Source organism: Simochromis diagramma, unplaced genomic scaffold, assembly GCF_900408965.1.
Source record: "Simochromis diagramma unplaced genomic scaffold, fSimDia1.1 OVJJ01000333.1, whole genome shotgun sequence".
In the NCBI taxonomy this organism is placed as follows: domain Eukaryota; kingdom Metazoa; phylum Chordata; class Actinopteri; order Cichliformes; family Cichlidae; genus Simochromis; species Simochromis diagramma.
The window spans coordinates 2,716,069-2,737,002 of record NW_024386765.1 but is presented as its reverse complement, the minus strand read 5'-3'; the positions used below and the strand labels follow the sequence as shown (position 1 = coordinate 2,737,002).

Sequence of the window (20,934 nt, the reverse complement as noted above, 5' to 3'; positions counted from 1 at the left end):
GCCTATACCGAAAACTTGTTAATACAAGTCGTTAATACGGGGAGTTATTGTGATGTCAGGATTCACCACTGCCTGCCTGTGGTGCTGGCTAAACACAGGGGGGTCCAAAACCCCATGTGAGGTCAAACAGTCCAGCAGGAATCAGGGACAAGTGTGAAGGTTGAATAAACCCACCAACATGTTTGGGCCTCACAGCAGGCAAAGCAAGAATCAATCTAGAAATAATCAATTTCTTTTTCTATGAATGTATTTGTTTTAGTATTCTGAGAACCCCAACGTTAACAAGAACTGTGTTTTTAAAGGCTGGCCATACTTTAAATAGTCTAGTTTTATAATCAGTGAAAAAGCATTTTCTCTCGTTTCTCAGAGAATCAGGACACAAGAGTTTAAACTCTGCTGTCAAACAGATTCAGTGCAGTCAGACTCGTGCCATCACCGAGCAAGCAGATGAATTGTGGCCTCATCCCCTTCCTGGAGTCCTTCCACTAACGGCTTTGGAATACTGATGGAAAGATCAGGCAGGAGGTCAATGTGAGGTGACAATGTGATGAACAGATGGCTGAAGGGCAGAATTGGAGAGAGGAGGGAGATGTTTAAGTGTAAACCTGATCAACAAAGTGATCAACCCCCCATCTTCCCCCATGCACACTCACTTTCTCTCATCGCTATCCATCTCTCTGTCTAGCTCAGCTCTCGGGGGAAACGTCTCCCAACACTAAAAGATTTTTTTCAGGAGTTCGTAAAGATTAAAGAACAGATTCAGGCTGAGCTCATCAGAGCTACAGAAGGACCTTAGTGACCTGGTGTGGAAAACAGACAAACACACATATACGCAAACACATATCCTACATCCACAGTTATTAGTATACAGGCTCCTCACTCTATTGAAAGATAAAAGTCCTAACAAGACAGAAATATGAAAACCTTTCTCCTCAGAGCTCTCTTCATAACATGCAGCAGTTGAGTCTGGATGATGCTTTGAAGATGCGGAAAAGGAGGGGAAATGTGGGTGGCTCACCATTATTAAAGTAATCTGATATGATTTGACAGTTTCCCTACAAAAAAAGAAATGCAATCAAGTCATGTTTACTACAGTCTCAAGATATAAACAAAACCCTGTAAAGCCAAGAGTTTTCTTCTACTGAGGTTTGAAGATCACTTCGAAACGACGAGTGCTCTAGTGCTGTGAGTTTTCTTTTGATAGTTGATGATAGTTTATGTGGGTAGATTAGGAGCTTTGCTTTTTGGTTCAAAAGATGGAAATATTACCACCAAAAGAAGAAGACGAAAACCTTAAAAGTTACAGAAACTACGGCTTGCGGCTCAAATAACTACATGTCATACATGAAAAGTTGTAGTGACAGCTTTTTGCTGTGTCGGCGGGGGAAATCACTAAAGCTCACTGAAAAATCATTGCAACATAAAAATTTCAGGGCTGAGAAACAGTTAAAAAAAATAACCAAATCAACTTCAAAAGAAACTCAAACTACAATTAAAAATTCAAATTCTATGTAAACTTGGAGCAGTAAGCTTTGTTTGATTTGGGTGTGATGGGCTGTGGGTTCCTTGGACTGTCTCAGAGAGAGCGATGTCTTATTGTCAACAACATCACTGGCTGAAACACAGAACTGAGTAATTCCAGAGATGTGTGAATTAGACCATCAGAAGAGTTGCCGTGGTGACAGGATGGGATGCCTGTGGGTTTGTTGAAAACTCTGGCAATTGGAAGTTTTCTGGCAAATCTCCTTTGTGAAAACAACAGTTGTTCAAGTTTCCAAATCAATGATATTTTGTCGCAACGTGTTTTGCTCTAAGTTGGTGTTGGGAAAATCGTATTTTTATGACATCATGATTATCAGGACTGAGCATGTGGCTCATGTCATCAGCAAATGGTCAAAGTTGATCGGTACAAGCTACGTATATACATATAGCCCTGACTCACTCAGCAATATCATGGTTTTAATTCTTTGAGTAAATAGAATCTGATATTTTATATTTGCCAATTATTCGACCATGAAAGAAATGAAAGCTAGAGGAATAAGCCTGTTATCAAAATATAAGTAAAAGGCAGATCATTCAGTTGCATTTAATCTCTTTTTTCCACTGAATTATCAGAAAACAGATAAGGCATGCAGCAAATCAATGCTCGTTTCTCTTCCACTGCATTTCAGACATTAAAGTGATGCATTTTTGCTTTTGAAATATTCTCTTATATTCAAGCTCAAAGTTGGCTATATAACAAAGTTGTTGGGAAAAAATGTTTCAAATTGATAAGGTTATTTTGGTTGTAGTGTTTAATGGATTTCAAATGTGTTTTTCATTCTTGAATGTAGTTTCCTCCTGTACTTATGAGCAAAAATGCATTATGAGCACAAAAAAGATGTGGGCTACACCGTTACCTTATTTTTTCCAGCATTTTTATATATAAATCAAAGTCAAGTGCCAAGTCATAGCTTTTCTCACATTTGACCAATTTATATATTGAGCCTGCACACAAAGTTAGAGAGACAAGTTTTAGAGGGTTTTGGACGTGTGCAAAGGAGGGATAGTGAATATAGGCCTCCTAATAACAGCAGGATAAGAGGAAGACCAAAAAGAAGATCCATGAACTGAAGGAGGACATGCAGAGCGTTGGTGTGACAGAGGAGGATGCTACAGTTAGGGTGAGATGGAGGCAGATAATCCACTGAGATGACGCCTAAAGGAAGCAGCTGAAAGTAGAAGATATTGATTGAATATGCTTTATTTTTAAAGGGCACGTATTATTCTCCTTCCCAGCGCCATATTTTCATTCGTGAACTCTATTTTTCGATGAATCACAGTTCAAAATAAATGATAATCTCAACAAATAAACTTTATTTTCTTATGTTAGACCTCAACACAGCTCTTCAGTTCATTTTCTGTCTAAAAAAAGTATTTTAGTTTCCTTCCCCAGATCCCTTCAAGCCACATTGAAGGCTTGAAGGGAGGTTGCCCCTTCTAAACAACAGGTTTGAACAACAGATGGGTAAGGGTTCTGTCCCTGAGATGAGCATGTGAGGGATGTCCACTCTCACTGACATTATATAAGGTCCAGAGTAGTAAAACCTTACTAACTAGTGACGCTACTGTTCTCATTTATTGCCAATGGATCTTGATTTTTGACATTTCAGAAGATGTCACATGTTCAAATTAAGCAACTTGCTGTTAAACATAGTGGAACTTTAATAGTAGCTGCTAGCACATATTTTTTAATCGGTAGAGACCAAAATAAACTTAAACTACCCAAACTATAGGGATAAGCCGTTATACTTAAATTCAAAGATTGTATATAGCGGATAGGGTATGCACTCATTTATATATTAATGTAAGGTACATTTAAAAATTTATTATTTATATTTAACAAAACATCCCTAAATTTAGGGAAATGATAAAAGGGATACCTTTTTGGATTTGAATGTATGAAAGGGTCACGGCCTCTGCAACTGACCACTGACCATAAAGAGAAGTGAGACATTTTAAAGCACACATTGAGTGCAGATCATAGTATGAGCAAGCCTGTAGAAGCTGCTATGTAAAGCTTTTGTCCACCCATACATTTCTAACTATAGCTGCTTTCACACTTGCACGGCCGCCCCATACTTTTCTTACATTTCCCAGCAGAGCTTCTCTGCGCTCTCTAACAAGGCAGCACCCTCACCTAGACCAACAAGAGCATTTTCCATTTGTCAGAATGCATCTGATGGGAAGATGTGTACATGTAGGAAAGGGCCACTTTGGACGATGTCACAGCATAGTTCAGGATGTCCTCGGATTTTGAAATTCTGCACAGCTGTTCTCATATTGTCATCACAGATAAACACGAGTTAGGCCAACACTAAAAAAACAAACAAAAACGCAGCGTTTCCACCAGAGCTAATTCTGCTCAGTGATAAAACAAACTTACTCAACAAATGTTGGCAAAATTAATATTCAAACATTTCCTCTTTTCAGGCATTCAGACACTGACGATGGTAGACACAGTTTTGTGCTTTATATAACACTAAGTATATAGCGTATACAAATAGTTTATTTATAAAAGTGCTATACTTGTAGTATTAGAGCCAAAGCATTAAAAATAAATACAGTGAAGCTAAATATGCAGTAGAAAATAACGCATACAGTGCCTGTGAGGGTTTTTTTTACAGCTTGTTTCCCTCAGCCGGAGGCTACACATTGTTTCCAGACAGACAAAAAAGCCAGATGAATGACGACAACTTGACCAGTTGAGGGGGAGGAGGGCAGGCCTGACGGTACACTACCTGCCTCCAGGAGAGAAATTACACACAGTTGTTGTTAGTTCCACTGCCAGCGAGCGCTGAGCAGGTATAGCACATGATAGAGAGCGCTATTTAAAAGCTGCAGACACGTTCTGCTTGCCAAGAAACCGATGAGCGTGTTTAACAGCCGGCTTCTTTCAGGTGTTCTCAGCTCACACATTCCTTCACTGTGTGAACTTTAGAAAGTCGCTTCTTCCAAGTTTCACAAGAAGCAGCGATGTCAGGTATGGACATAGCAGTCGTGATAACATGAATATTTTCATCATTGCCTAATCAGTACAGTTTTTACTTATCATTTATTATGTAAACTCTCAAAATGTATTATTATATTATTGACTGAGTTTGCTATTACTATCCACGCCACTGTGGCTACTGTTGTTTTTATCACGTGAGTCTGTGTGTGTAGTGTGTAACGGGTAAAACCAGTAAGGGGGCCCACTGACCCCGACACTTTGAGCCCCTGTTTTGTGATGGCACGACGTGCATCTGAGGTGTTTAGTCAACAGTGCAATAATATCATTTTAAATTTCCATCACTTATAATAAAACAAAACTAGATGCTGGAATCAGAAAAGTTATTGTTTAGTTTAGTTATTAATTGATTATTCAAACTGTAATTCATCAATGTTGATTATTATAGGACTGTAGTTACCATAGAAACCGCTAAGATCTGGCAGTTGTTTCACTAAAAGTCAGACGGAAAGGAAGCAAACCTACAGTTCAATCAGGTTAGCTACACACTCACAACCTCAGACATAATCCCTTACATGCACTACAGCTCGAAACTCTGATGGAGTTTTATAGTTGACAGTTTGAGTAACAGACACGATTTTTATTCTCTTGGGAGTTTCTTTAAAATTAATCTGACAGTCTGACAGACTTTGGACAACAAAATAAAACAAATAAATAATATGTTGTTCAAAAAAATTAGAGGAATGCTTTTTACCTGTCAGTTTACTGGGTGTTCACTTTCCCAGCAACAAAGCAAGCAAAATACAGGAGTGGATGTAATAGCAATTAAGTACACTACAATAAGAACAAAAAAGGCTTCCCAAAAAGTGTTAAACCTAAAGTAACATAATGAGACAGAGCTAAATAAAAGAAGCTCACAGAGAAAGCCTTTTCTTTCTTGGTTTGCAGTTAAGACCAAAACAGACAAACAGAACTTGCTTTTGTAACAAACGATTAACATCTCCAAAGCACTGACCCCTGTGTGTTAGTTTCTTCCATGCAATGCAAGTTTTTCTTCTAGCAACCTGTGCGCTGCTGCTCATGTTCGGTGTATAAAACACAAAGCAACTATTCTTATAAAGTTTGAAAGCAGATCTTGCTTTTCACCACTATATATTTTTTTTTAATAAGAAGAAATAAAAACCTGCAGCTGATTTTGCAATTTAAAAAAACCCAAAAAAACCAAAACAAGACCCTCTTTTTAAATGCTACAGCTGTCACTAACAGCTTTATCACCCCCCCTTGCAAAAAATTATAATTGCAATGATTCCAAAATAGCAGGTGTTGAAGTTGGCATCGAATGAAATACACAATCCCAGAGGCTTTCTCCAGCACTGAAACGACCAGTGGGCTCATACGGGGGGGAAGAAGTACTGGAACGCTCCCAACTGCAGGAAGCTGTATTTGAAAGTGCCTGGAATGAGCCGAGAGACATGTGTTTGACGTTGTGGACGGACAGCATATTTTTTCTCCAAGCGAGTGAATGCTGAGTGGGATGAAACAGATCGCAAGATAAAGAGAGGCGGAGAGAAGAAGAGCATTCCCACAGTGGGATGAAAATGTGTAGCTTTGCTGTGAAGATTGCTAGAAGAAGTGAAGTTGTGCGGGGTTTTTTTGCCACTCTCAGAATTGGCCAGGGTAAAGCTACATGATTTAAGACAGCTGCCTGTGTTGTCCACTAAAGCGGTGTTTTATAGCGCAAACCTACTGCAAAGTATCTCCTTCCTGGCTGATGTGAATCTGCTCCTCGACACTGTGAAAAGCATCACGGGAAAAACAGAATAGATCCGAACCAAGATAACATGACGGGCACGTTACAACAGCAGAGAGCAGACCGTTAAGAAAGAAGACGAAGTGAGACGAGGAAGGCGAAGATGTTAAATGAAGTAATACTAAATCTCTATCTCGCAGCTGACAGACAAAAGTGACAGAAAAACGAGGTGAATTTGCATAGCAGATGTTCCACTACATAGGGCTAGATTTATTGAACCGGCAGACACCGGGATGGCTATGTGCCATCTGTCATACAGCAAAAGCAGATAAATTAAAAGTAACAGCTGTGAGTATACGGTGGAGGTGAGGGCAAGTTATAGCAACTCGCTCAGTGGAGGAAGAGATGCATGTCAGGGAGGTTATTCCCTTTGGGAAGTCGGATTGAAGAGATGGAAACAAGCGAGAGAGAGAGAGAGAAAGCTAAGAAAAAGAAGGCATACCTGTGGAGAGAAGAGGAGAGAGGCAGACGCCTTCAGAGGTGTGCTCCCTCTGAGTTATCTCAGTTTATCATTTGTATTCTCAAGTTGTCAAAGAGTGGCTCACAGCTACATATTGCCATAAGTCACTGTAGCTGTCTGAGCCCACACATCATTTGTTTTTTCCTCGCACATGGCTTGAATTATACGTCACACTCCATCATGTATTAACGGGAAGAGCTATTTGTTTTCTGAGAATATTAAATTTGTAGAAGCATAAAGTGTAGCCATTGTGCATAACAATCATCCCCTTCGTTCACTAAAATCAGCTTTGTATGTTCCTGCTCTGATTCTCTCCCATAATTTTCATTAAAATCCAGAAAAACAAGTAGCCTTTAAAAAAAATGGTCTAATAAGAATAAATGCCTTTGATTAGTTTGAATCTCAGAGAGAAACATTTCTTTCCTTTTGTTTCTACACCTGTACATTTTGCTAATGCATTTGTAAAAATGGACATAAAAACAACATTTTACTGACTGATTGCGAACAATAAAAACATTACCCAAAGGCAACGGTCAACCCAGACGGCCAACACTCTCTGCTACACCTCAAAAACTACTCAGGAACGACTCTAGGAACACAATGAAAAAAAAACAAAGTTCTTATTGTCGAGCATCAGCAGGATGTGACTGAACTGGATCCGCCCTAAAACCCCCAAGACTGAAAGAGCCAGACCACACTTCATCCTCCAATCAGTGGTTTAAATGTTGTGGCTCATCTGCATATTACAGCCCAACCGATATATGCATATGTCGGGTATGCATATATCGATACATGTTCTTCCTATCATTCACATACAGTGCATTTTCTCGCCTTTTTTATTTATTTAAGGAAACACTGTTATCAAAAAAAGAGCTCTTATTTTATGGAGGCTTTAAAATGACTAATAAAAGGCACAACACTGAACAGTTATTGTTCTTCCAGTGCGTGTCTAGACAAAATAATACCTCCTGATACCGTGCACCTTCTTTAGAGTTTCACAGCATTTCTCCTCAGAGTCGCTGGCGCCATCTCACACATGCACATAAAGCTAAGGTCACACACACTCCTGAAATTACACAGAGGTTTAGAGCCCCACCTGCTTCAAACCACAAATTGCCCCCAGTAATCACCATCCATCTCTCCTTTGTAGAGCTGGTCCCTTTACAGAAGCTAATGCGTGCACCAACTAAAGAAACACCTGGCATCAGCTTACTTAATGTGCTGCCTATAACCGATTACGAGTATCTGTAAAAGCAACAATGACCACACCAGTGAACTACATTCACTAACAGGAGAGATTCTGCTTTGCGGTTGTTTTGTGAAGGAAAAGAAAAAGTAAAAAGGGAGTAAAGTGCTCCTGATGTTGTAGAATTATTTAAGATGACACATGGATGTTAATCTGACCTATTTTTCCATTCCAAAGTATTCTTATGCTCCTTTCTATTAGATACTGTTGATTTCCAGCAGCATGAAAACCAACTTGCTCAAACTTGCTTGAGTAAAGTTATCTGTCACTTTGACCTTTATGGTTTTGTCACCATGTACAAAAGAAAAAAGAAAAAAAAAACACACACAGACAAAACACTCCTATCAGCTAGCAGTGACTGATTTAAAATCTGCCATCATGGCTTTTAAATCCAGACACCTGTGCCTATCACAGTTCAAATAATCTTTCACTATGTGTTATCTTTAAGGTTTGATTTTCCATAAACATGTACTATTCAAGCTTTAACTGGCGTTATCAATCTGAACTTTTAAACCTGTTTTGACGCAAGAAGCAGCTGGGGGTTTTTTTCTTTTAACTTTACTAAACGTCTCTGTGATGAATAATCGTAAAAGCAAAAACTTACTTAAGTATAACACAGCCAGTCCCACTGGGTGGTGCTGTCCATAAGACCTGTATCCTGGTGCGTCTGCGAGGCGTGCTCTCTGTCACCGCGGGAGGACAGTTGGTCATGAACTGTGTCTCGTCTTCATCAATGATCTAGAAAGAAAAGGATGAGCATTCAGTATTAAATGGCTTTGCTTCTGAAAAGGTCACTTTGAACTTTATGGCATCATATAATGTTGGTGTTCCTAAAAATTCCCTGGAAAAAGAGAACTTAGATCAATCCAGGCAAGGGAATTCAAAAACAATGTTACAAGCAAGCCTCACAATGCAATACTGCACCTCTATGCTCTGCCAAGTAGCATAGACAATATATCAAACACAGTACACACAATAGCTTATTAGACAATGTGATTACTTATATTATTTTAGAAGAGCATGCATTAAAAACCAGAGGCAGGTAGAGTAGCAGCACAGAACAGAGCAGGCATCAGTGACAACAGATTACACTCTTCAAGTTTATTGAAACTGACAAACAATTACACAAAACATAAAATATTCTGTAGGTTTTCAGAATAAAAGAAATGTAGCAGAAATTGATGTTTCAACAAAATGTGAAATAGAAGCAAAACACTTTTGCGTGCTGTCCTTGTATTTAATGACTTTCTGCAGCACATAAGGAGTGATCGTGTGTGCTGGCTTTCCTATTATTATAATAAACTATACAGAGTTAACTGGAAATTTCTATTTGCAACTTTACACAAATTTGGTTTTGGAAATTCTTTCGTAAGCTGGTTAAAAATATTATATAATTCCCCAACAGCTTGTGTCAGAACAAATGACCAAACATCCTCCAGCTTCTGTCTCCTGAGGGGCACGCAGGGGTGCCCACTCTCCCCTTCACTGTTTGCAATATTTATTGAGCCACTAGCAGCAGCAATTAGACAGGCTACAACAATTAAGGGCATAAAATGTAAGAATGTAGAACATAAAATCAGACTTTATGCAGATGATGTGTTACTTTTTCTCCAAAACTCACAAACCAATCTCTCTGGGGTAATTGCATTGATAAACTCTTTCTCAAGAGTCTCAGATTATTCAATTAACTGGTCAAAATCTACAGTTCTTCCGATTAATTGCTCCTTCCATAATCGTTTTTGTTTTTTTAACATATATTTCTACAGGGCTCTAGACTAACTTTTTGCCATGGGCGTACCGGTACGCCTAACTTTAAAAAGTTAGGCGTACCGGTACAAAAGTTAGGCGCACACAAATTTTATAATAATTTATATAATATAATGTGTTTTTCTGGATACACTGTGCTTTTTTAGCATTCAAAGATTGATGACACCGTGTCAGAGCACTGGCTATGAATTTCAGAAGGATCAGGCCTTAACTTAACAGAAAAGTTAGCAATAGTTCTTTTCCTATTACAGCTACATCCACTTCTGTCGTGCCTAGGCTGTTCACTAGGGCTGGGTATCATCACTGATTTCTATAATCCATTCGATTCCGGTTTTCAAAGTCCTGATTCGATTCAACTTAGCCTCAGACAGTCAGAAATATTATAATTCTGATCATTTATCAGTACTGACTTCATCAGAATTGTGAACATCACAGCAGATGCCTTTGTGTGAAAGTAACTGAGAATAAAACACAGAAAAACATGAAGGACATTTTCTGCATATAAAGTTTAAATTTCTTCAGTATTGAACAACAGAAAAAACAGGCTTTCTTGTCCGAGGTCATTTAAGTGAAAAAAAGAAAAGAAAAAGACAGCAGCCGACAGCGCTGTAAACAACGGTAGACTGGTGGGTAATAAGCGAATGAATAATACAGAAAACAGAGATTGGAGACGGAAACTGTTCTTGAAGTACAGAGAGAGATATAGAGAGAGAGCTAGCTGTGCATGGAGTGTGATTTTAATAGTCGTGGAAGCAAAACAGCAAAATTCATGAGGACATTGATCAAATGTGAAGCGCAGTTTGCTGCTTCTTTTGCTGCTGGTTCGGTGGATTTTGATTGGAGAGACAAAACCTGCAGCTCAGAATCAGCGCAAAAAGACATAATCACAGCGCGGACCCGACGCATCAGATTCGCTGAGCTCCGACAGCGTGTCCATCTGCGGGCCGTCGGGTGAGAAAGCCGAGAAAGACAAAGTTGATTCTGATGCGTCGGGTCTGTGTTTACGTCTTTGTGTGGAGTCCGTGTACCTGCTCTCATTTGCTGTTTGGTTGTTGTTGAAATGGTTTTGTGAGCTTTAATCTGAGAATCTGGCGTTTCTGGCAAAACACAGTTATATTTAAAAGTCAATTCAGGATTTAATGAATCGATATCGCTTTATTCAAACTACTCACCTCCCACTTCCACCTGCACTTTCAACTGGACCACGGCCAATCAGAGAGGTCCCGCCCCTTACTATCTCTGTTTGGTTTAGTCCACGATAGGGGCAAAATGTGTGTCTGTTGTTGACCACAGGGAAGGTTGCAGATTTTTTTTTTTTTTTTTTTTTTTGCTACCCGAACATTTGGTCGCACAGGTGCAACCAAATTTTTTTTTTTAGTCGCACCACTAAAAAATTTGGTCGCATTTGCGACCAAATTGGTCGCACTCTAGAGCCCTGTTTCTAGTTAGAGAAATTTAAGAGGCTTATCCCTCAAAACTGTAAATACAAAAAGTTGCACAAAATAGTTTCCCACCACAGGAAATTTATTTTGAGTGTCTCCATAGTTTTATTTTTGAAATACACCAATTATTATATACTGCAGGAAAAACGAAAATAAATATTATAATGCAAATTTGCAAAAAAAAAACAGCATATGCATCAAAATAAACTATTTCCAGCAGTGCAATATGAGTCCTAAGCATCCGAGAAACGACACAGAAAGTCATAAAGTCAAACATAACTTTTAAAAACACCAGTATAGGCTCATAAGGCCCTGATGGTAAAAAACTACATTTCTGCAAAATGGCGTCAATTCCGGTTTCCAGGACATGGTGGACATGCTATAGTTCGCGCTGATGGACATAGGAAGTGTTACAAACAGCTGATCGGATCGGCAAAGCGTGTTTCTGGAATATTATGTTTTTGTTGCTGCAAGTGCTTTTTATGCAGTTTTTGCAAAGCTATATGTGGAAGGAAACCGTGACTTAGGACAAGCTGATGGCATAACATGTAAGTACAACTCCTTCGGTTTCATATGCAAAAAAAACTATTGCGCTAGCTTATGTGGTTGCAGTGCTACCTGGATTTAAAAATAGTTACGCAAAACGGAGCATGCCTGCTCCGACCGGCTTTAATCACTACTTTTTAGCCAACAGGCTTCAGTTCATCTCTAGATGGTTAAAACACACCTTCTTAGATGAACCCTGGATAGATGTTGAACAGGCACTATGTAATAATCTAGAGATTTCAGACCTACCATTTATCAGCTCAAACATCAAACAACATGAATGCTTTAAAAGCGTCAACATCAGCTCTTCTCTAACAGCATGGTGGGAGTTTCTAAAAATAACACTGTCAATTTTATTCCGCAACCTAGACATCCACATTACTCATACTCTCATCACACATACATATAGGGGCTTGGGGGTGGGTACATTATACAGCATCCAGAGGATGGTCGGTGTATTCAAACCCCCCTCTGGCGCTGGTGCCCTACCCTTTAATTTTAAATGCATATAGACACTGAGGGTTTTCGGGAGGAGCCGTGCTGCTCTCTGGCAGGAAGCACCATGCCCTCCTGTGTTTTAAATGCACTTTAGAACAGCACGCAGCAACACTACATATGAGCAGGCGGAGGGAGGTTTGGGGTCTTCACTCACCCCCGTTCTGTTAACCGTCGGGGCTGGGGGGCTGGGAGGAGGTGCTGGCCGTCGGATTGGGGTCTGGGATGCGGGGCCTCCCCGCTACTGCAGATAAGGAGGCAGTCTGCTTTTCTCCACCACAGAGAGAAGGGTTAAATCTCCTGGGTCCGGGTACCCCCACCCCCAGAGGGACAAACCATACCCGGACGTGGGATATAGAGTATGTTTGGGGAGTGTGAATGTGTGTACAGTGTCTATTTGTGTCTGTCTCCACGTCGGGTGAGTGCCGAGTATTTGTTTGTGTATATAGGGGTGGGAATGCACGTTTGTGTCTGCCTCTGGGCCTGAGGCCCGGTCCTCTCTGGCACAGCTGGCTGCCAGCAGAGCCCGCGGGCACGTCACTGCAACCCCCTCTGGCCTCTGCTCTGGGGCTGCTGGGTGACCTCTCGTTTGGGGCTCTCCTCAGCTCTTCCCAGGAGGGTGGCACGGTTGCCCCCCTGATGGTCCTCCTTGGGTCCTCGTATTCTGGGGCCTCTGGATGTCTGGGGCCTGGATCTCTTCCATACCTGCTTCATGGCCTGGGGGACGGGGCTATGGCTCTCCACACTCCCTAGCAGATCGTTACACGGAGAAACCTTTTGAATACAAGTGTGCTGAGCCACACAGGTGTGCACACAGGTGTACACGCGGGTGTTCACAGACACAAACTACACCTTTCTTGGCTGCTACCTCAAAGCACATTGTGTGCTGTCAATCTTGCGTGCTGCACAATAACATGTAATATTTAGTATCTACTGTTATCTACTGTTAGCTAGTTTATTGTGATGGCTTTGTATTTATTATATTGCTCTTTTTGCTTGTTTTCTCTTCTGTTCTTTCTTATCTCCATACAGGTGTTCCACGTGTTTTGCTTGTGTTTCTTTTTTTTTTCTTCCCCACTTTCTCACCATCTCTTCTCCCCTCTATTTTTCTTTCTCTCCCTCTCTTTCTTTCATTCTTTCTCCCTGTCCTATCCCCCAGTCATGTCTGTCCCATCTGTAACAACTGAAAATAAAATAAAATAAATACATAATTATAATAAAGGTCAATCAAATGGACCAATATGGCAAGGCCATGATGATCCAATTGGTAAATCCGCTTGGCATCTTTCTTGGCCTTCAGGCAACAATTCTGATGGCTAAAGATACAAACGGGACAGGCAAAAAAAACAAAAAAAAACACCAAAACTATACTTACAGGAAAGCCAGAACACAAGAATACGCTTATAGTATAAGTTGATGCACAGAATGAGAGGTCTCATCTTCATCACACGGCAAGAAAAATGAAATGTTTCATGTATTATATGATGGTGAAAACAGAGTGTAAATTTAGTTTTAATATGATTTGTTTTACCATTTATGCTTAATCTTATGACAATATCAGAAGCAGTTTTGATGACATTGACAATTGCTGCTTTTTGCTACTCGAAATCACAGAAATGACACCAGTTTGGGCTGAAAGCAAAGTTGTGGGAAAGCAGACAATTTGAGAGTCCCTGAGAGAGGCTTTGGATAATAACAAACTTGTGTATTCATGACATGTCTAGCACAGTCCCTTCGGTACTTGGACCTTGTCAGACATTTTAATAGACTAAACACACACAAAAAACAAAAGCACACATCCACACATGACCTCTGACCTAGTAGCTAGCATTCTACAGCTGCTTCGCCTCAACAATAACAATGACCTAACACCCAGTCCCAAAGTCCTGAGGACAAAAAGAGGGAGACAAGAGTCACAGACTCTCTTCTTCATTGGGTTGAGAGAAAGGAGTTTTTTGACAGAGGAATCTAAACATATATTAAGAATAACGAGGTGGATTCAAAACAGAACATGTACAAGGATGGCGCAAAGATGCAGTCTAGACATGAGGAAAACTCTGCTTAATTTCTGTAACAGTGCTGGTGAACATTTAACATTGAGAGAAAGAGCACAACAGTGCTACAGAGTGTGTGATCCTCCTTATGTTATATCAGATTGGTTTGCCTATCAGACAGCACTGCAGTCTGTTTACAATAGAAGCACAATTCACTTTCCACAATGTTTAGGAGTTATTGATGGGAATTTTTGTCCTTTCGTTCAGAAGCTGCATAGACTTCCGAACAGAGGTCAGGATTCTGTGCAGGCCAGTAGAGTTCTTCTAGACTAAACTCACTCATCCATGTCTTTATGGACCTTGTTTTGTGCACTGGTGCGCCGTCCTGTTGGAACAGGAAGGGTCCATCCCCAAACTGTTCACACAAAGTTGGGAGGAGGCGATTTTCCAAACTGTCTAAGTATGCTGAAGCGAGTTCTTAAGAGTTCCTTTCACTTGAACTAGGAGGCTGCTACTTCGTGGCTGAGTTGCTGTCTTTCCACTTTCTTATAATACCACTAACAGTTGAACGTGGAATATTTAGTAGTGAGGAAATTTCATAACTGGGTTATAAAAGGTATCATCCTATCTGCCGGAATTCACTGAGCTCCTGAGAGCAACCAATTCTTTTACAAATGTTTGTAGAAGCAGTCTGCATGCCTAATCACTTCCACTGGGACACCAGAATTCAATCATTTGGGTGGGTGAGTCAATACTTTTGGCATATAGTGTACATTATAGGTTAAAACATATCCCATGCATATTTAAGACAGTTACGTCTTAACCCAACCCAAAACAAGTCAAGATAGATATTTCAGATTGTCAAAGTGAACACAGGGAAGACCCAGTCCAAATTTAGGTAAGGAAAAAGCACCTGGGTCAAGAAAGTTAATTTCCATGTCAAGACATAATTTTCAGGCCAAGGTCAACTGTAACTCATAATGGCAGTTCTCATCTGCTCTCTGTCTGAAGAGTGAGTGAACTTGCTAACTCTGCAGAGTAAAGTGAAGACTGCCTTCAGATACTTAATTTGCATGTAAATGCACATGCTCTAATTATAAGGGGAACTTGTCCCTGCTTGCCTTCTACTTTAGTGGTGTAAGTGCAACAAGATGCTAAAATCATAGTTAGACAAAGGATGGCTGTGGTGCTACCCGAGATCTATGTCAGAAAGACAAGAATACAGTTTTCTCATTTCTAAATGTGAATCTTCAAGTTGACTTTAAAGGTTGATCCACAGAAATGACATCATTCACTGTTTCTCAAGTTGGAAACTGTAGCACTTTAACCTCATTTTATCCAGGCTGAAATACAACTTTCAGAGCATTTAATATCCAGCATGACTACCTTGCAAACTTTTCAAAACACTCATTCCACCATTGATCTATTCAGCGTTTACACTGCATAATGAGCCTTTTATTATGGCCTAAAGAACAGATCAAAAATGAATGCATCACAGCAGTGCTTATTTTCAGAACAGTGCTGTCATGTTGAACCAGCGCTTTACTCAGCATCACGGTCATGTCTTGTTTTGTTTTTTTTATTTAATACTTAAAAAAAAAAAAAATTAATTCTAACCAGACAGTTTGTTAAGTTGATGCTTTTAACTGTTTGTAAAACAGATATATAATCAGCCAATCACATGGCAGCAACTCTGTACATTGAAGGGGAAGAAAGGTGATTTAAGTGACTTTGAACATCGTTGGTCTCAGACAGACTTCTCTGAGTATTTGAGTATTTCAGAAACTACTGACATACTGAGATTTTCCCATGCTACCATTTCTACAGTTTACAGAGAACAGTCTGAAAAGGAGAAAATGCCCAGTGACTGCAGGTCTTTAGGCTAAAATACCTTCATGATGTTAGAGGTCAGGAGAATGGTCAAACTGCTTTACGCTGATAGGAAGGCAACAGTAAGACAAATAAACCCTGGTTACAGATGAGCTATACAGAAGACCATCTCTGCATGCACAACACATCAAAACTTGAAGCAGACGAACTACAGCGTTGGATGCCACGCCTGTCGGGTAAAAACAGGATACTGAGGCTACAATTTGAAAAAGCTGACCAGATTTGGACAACAAAAAATTGGAAACATTTTGCCTGGTCTGATGAGCCTCAAGTTCTGCTGCCACATTTGGATTGTAAGGTCAAAAATTGACATAAATAACATAAAACCGTGGCTCCATCCTGCCCTGTATTAACAGTTCTGGCTGGAGGTGATGCTCAGTTGGTAACCCTAGTACCAGATGAGCATTGTTTAAAGATGACAGTATTGTTGTTGACCATGTGCATCCTTTTATGATCACAGTGTGCCCATCACCTGATGGCTACGTCCAGCGTGATAATATGCCATGTAACAAAGTCCAAACCTGATAAAGAACAGTTGGGACTGGTGGACCAGCAGATTCACATCATGGTAATGGAGTTGAAAAACATGCAGCAACTGTGGGATACGATCATGTCAATATGAAGTGCTATGCTAAAAAAGGGCAAGTCCCAAGTCTGGAAAAGGACACAGTTAAGAGAGATAAATGAAATGCCACTTCAAGATAATCTAATGTTAGAAGTCAAGAAGGTTAAGGTCACAAGTAAAGACTCCAGTCTGAAACACTGGCTTTAAAGTCACTGCACGAAAAACAGTCTGAAGACAGGCGAGTCTTAAATTAAGACAAGTATGCAAATCTGCAACTGCACTAATCGCAGTGAGGCTTTAAGTCCAGACAATAAAATCCCCATTACGGACAGCCTTGTAGAAGAACAACTACTTACACAGTGGTGATATTTCTGTCATGACTATTCTGTAAACAGTAAAGCTACTAACAAGTCAGACACATTGAATGTTCAACCCATATTGTTCAATCACCCAAAATGTGCAAGCAATGGAAAGACAGAACAAAAAACCCTGAAAGGACGAGTGAAGGCGTGTGAGAAGACTCGCAAAGCAGCGTTTATTTTCACTGCACACCCCGATGTCTACGAGTGTCCACGCCACGGTTTGTCTGTCTCAATCTCGCTCTCTCAATCTCTTGCTCCATGTTGAGACAGTAAACACAGATGCTTCAGAGTCCCTGCACAAGCAAACGCAGAACTGTGCTTACACACACACACACACACACAAAACAAAGAGACAGAGAGCTCAAGACAGACAATGCAAACCCACGATCCCCAGAGAAATCTGACAATAAGAGTGATATTAGTGTGCAATGCTGTGCGTGTTGGCGTTTTTTTTTGGTTTCGGTTGGTGTGTGCACAGACTTTGCAAGTTAGTAATTAAATGCAAAGCAGTTACAAAGGAATGAATACAGTTAAAACCTTTGGGACTTGAGTGCAAAGATAAAACTTTTCAGAGGAAAAACATAAGCAGACAGAAAGATAGATTGAAATGTCACGTCAACACTTGAAGACGAGCTTATTTCAGAAAGTAACAAAGTTCTCTTGTCTTGATGAAGACCTCGGAGGCACCGACATTTTGCCTTGAGCTTTCCATCAATCAAAGCTGTGCTATTACTGCAGAACACCGCCGAGATCTTGGGGCTATCACCAATATTGCATCATATTACATTTTTTGTCTGAGCCACCCAACCAAGGGAGAAGTGTCACAAATCCAAACAGCTACTCTGTAAAAGAAAAAAAAATCAGACATATGTGTGTGTGTGAGTGTGTGTGTGTGTGTGTGGCTCTATTTCCTAGCAAATGGAGCCAATTCTGTGGCTTTTGGCATTCAATTACACAAAATAACGCTGAAAAAGAGGGAGTGCATTGTTCATTGGGTCTATTTCATATAAAAAAAGCCCCAAAGCTCTTTTTAAAATCTCCTTCTTTTACAGTGATATCCACATTTATAGAGCACTAATGGTTTGCGGGGGTCATTTCAGAGAAACTCTTAAAACCGTTTTGCTGTCACAAAGATCAGACCAAAGAGTCTTCATCTCTTGTTTGTGTTCATACACACTAGAAATGGTCTGCCAGGTTTTTTATGAAGTCTCAAATGATTTGCTTCCTGCCCTTCTTTCAGTTTGTTGTGTTCTCTTTTCTCACATTATTGACATGTGGCGATAAAAGCGCTGAAAACATCAGACAAGTCTGTCACCTTGACAAAACAGCATATTTAGGGGGCACACTTAATGACTGACCCACAGTAAAAAGACTTTGTATGACAGAAAACTGTTTTTAACCTGTTTCTCAAACTTAATTATATAGTCACTGACTTTTCGATCTCTACAAATAGACATTTGCATATCAATGTGCAGAATCTGTAGGCAGCAGGCAAAATCCCGGTACTGCAAGCTTTCTGGGTACTCTCTATATGAAATCATGGGCCATAATGCAACCACAAAAACCCTTGGCTTTAATATCACAGTAGATTTTGAAGAATGTATTTGCATTGTTACAGTCAGGCTGTAAACAATGACCGGCACACAAACAGGAAGTCTTGACCTGGATGCTTTGATGATGTTAGATATCAAATATCTGAATATGTGATGGTTACACAGGAAGACTCATTGCTTCTGGTGACAGCACCCAGTGACAAGTCATCAGATGATAACCAATGGGTTACCAGATTGCTGGCTTCGCTTCCATGGTAACCAGCTGTTTCATTCTGTGTATGCGTGAATCTGGAGAAGTTAAAACCAACAAAAATAACTAAATAAATACATTTAAAAACAGATCATTAGACTTTTTCAGTAAGTTACCTTTATCTATCAGTCAGTAAGCAGCTGACCTTAGTTTTAGTCAAACAAAATCTCTGGTACAATGAACATTAAGCATATACAAACAGTTCAAATGGGAGGAACATAAAAGGTGAATAACTGTATGAAAGGTTACTGGTTTATTCCAAATGGCAGAAAGCCTCGCCTAGAGTCCATGGTAGCAATTTAACTTGAATAATACCTTATCCAGTCATTTTTCTAACAGATAAACATGTTTAATATGCATATTCATTGGGTCCCTTTGTGTATGTATGCATGTGCCTGTCTTCCAACCTCTTTTGGCCCACAGAGATTGTTTAGGCTATTGCCAGCACGAAACAGCATGAACAAACTATACAGGCTCCTGCACAGACCCAAAGTGAGTCACAGAGAGTGGAGACCACTGCAGTCACCCTCGATCACTTTTTCCTTCCAAACACTAAAAATGAAGTGGTGATAATTTCCGTGACAGCAAACAGTGGCAATTAGTTTTTCCTTTTGCAAGTAATTTTGCCTGAGCTATTATTCCAGTAATGTAGATTAAACCACAATTTCACACAATACTGTGTCATTAGGAATTTGTCAAGTGGGAGGAAATCTTTGGATCCTAATTTGGTCTTCATTTTTGGAGCTTCGTTGTGCTATTTTTTGCACACAACTTCCCAGCGATCGACCGTCAGTCAAACAGTGTAATTAGTATAATGTCAGAGGGCGAAACTTTACTTCAAAAGAAGAAGAAGAGTTTAATTGCAAGACCTGGTACCTCTATTTTGTGTTCCATCAAACAAGCTATTCACTGGTTGTTTTGCAGTGGTGTTGCTGCAGTAGTGTTTTCTATTATTGGTTTTGGGGTCCAATATGTTTTTCTGGTTTATCAGCAAATAAAATTTCAGAAACAACCAATGTATCAATAAGGAAATATTACCAGTTTGGTAATCGCTTATAACCAAAATCTAAGCATGAGCACATAATATTTTGATTTAGGTAATAAAAATAAAAAATAGCGCTTTGGGTGTGCATATGTTAGAGGACAGTGATGTATGTTTTTTCTCTTTAGGCTACTTTTCTCTTGTATTGTATCCTGAACACTGAAATATCCATCACATAGCTTCTAATATGAAGTGTTTTTGATGTTTGAACCTGTTTGAATAACATCGTTCACTAAATGTAATTTGGGAGTTTGTAGAAACATTAGTGGATCTCCTGTTTGTTGCCCATAGCTGGCTGTGAATCAGATTATTGCCTTTGATTTTAATACATACCTGCAGCATTACACAGCATCCATAAACAAAGAGTGATATGTGCATTTGCAATAAAATCTTTTACGCCAGATGGATCAGAATCTGAAGGTAAATAATCCTGTGTTCTCTACGTTTTAAACATGTCAGCTGTTAAACAGACTCCAGATTTATTTGTCGGGAACGTTTGTAATAAAGCAGACACACTCTGGATGAATCCTATGTTCCATGTGAGCTGTCAGTTTTCATCTTCAGAATAGCCGCAGGACCCGCACAGTCCCGTCAATGGCTGACTGTTAGCACTGTTGCCTCTCAGTAATGGCTCATTGGTCGTGGGTCCAAATCTAGGCTGGGTCCTTTCTGTATGTTCAGCTTCCTCCCAAAGACATGCATGAGGGTTAGGTTAGCTGGTGAGTCTAAATGGTTGTCTGCCAATATGAGCCCTGCAACATATGGTGCCTTTGCAGGGTATACCCCGCCTTCCTCTTAGTGCTTAAAATCTGATACTTTGTTACTTTTAATTTTACCAAATAATAATATGTGCCTGTGTTTTCAGTAGATTAGTTGCCCCCTCATCAGGGCTGCTTGTTGGTGACACATCAGATTTGTGCATTTCTTGATCGATGACATTAGTCATAATTGAAATGAACTGACACGTCTTAAAATTTCAATTATCTGTTGTGCACTGTAAGTCCGACTCCTGGCAATGCCATC

The 20,934-nt window shown here is 39.9% G+C and overlaps 1 protein-coding gene across 1 annotated transcript in view; it reads right to left on the bottom strand.

The window, feature by feature from the left end:
• Positions 1-20,934, bottom strand: part of spon1b (spondin 1b) — a 107,897-nt gene that overhangs the window by 79,372 nt on the left and 7,591 nt on the right. Inside the window, exon 3 of the mRNA XM_040035916.1 lies at positions 8,610-8,743. Coding sequence (XP_039891850.1) covers positions 8,610-8,743 — 134 coding nt within the window. The remainder of the gene's footprint in view (positions 1-8,609; positions 8,744-20,934) is intronic.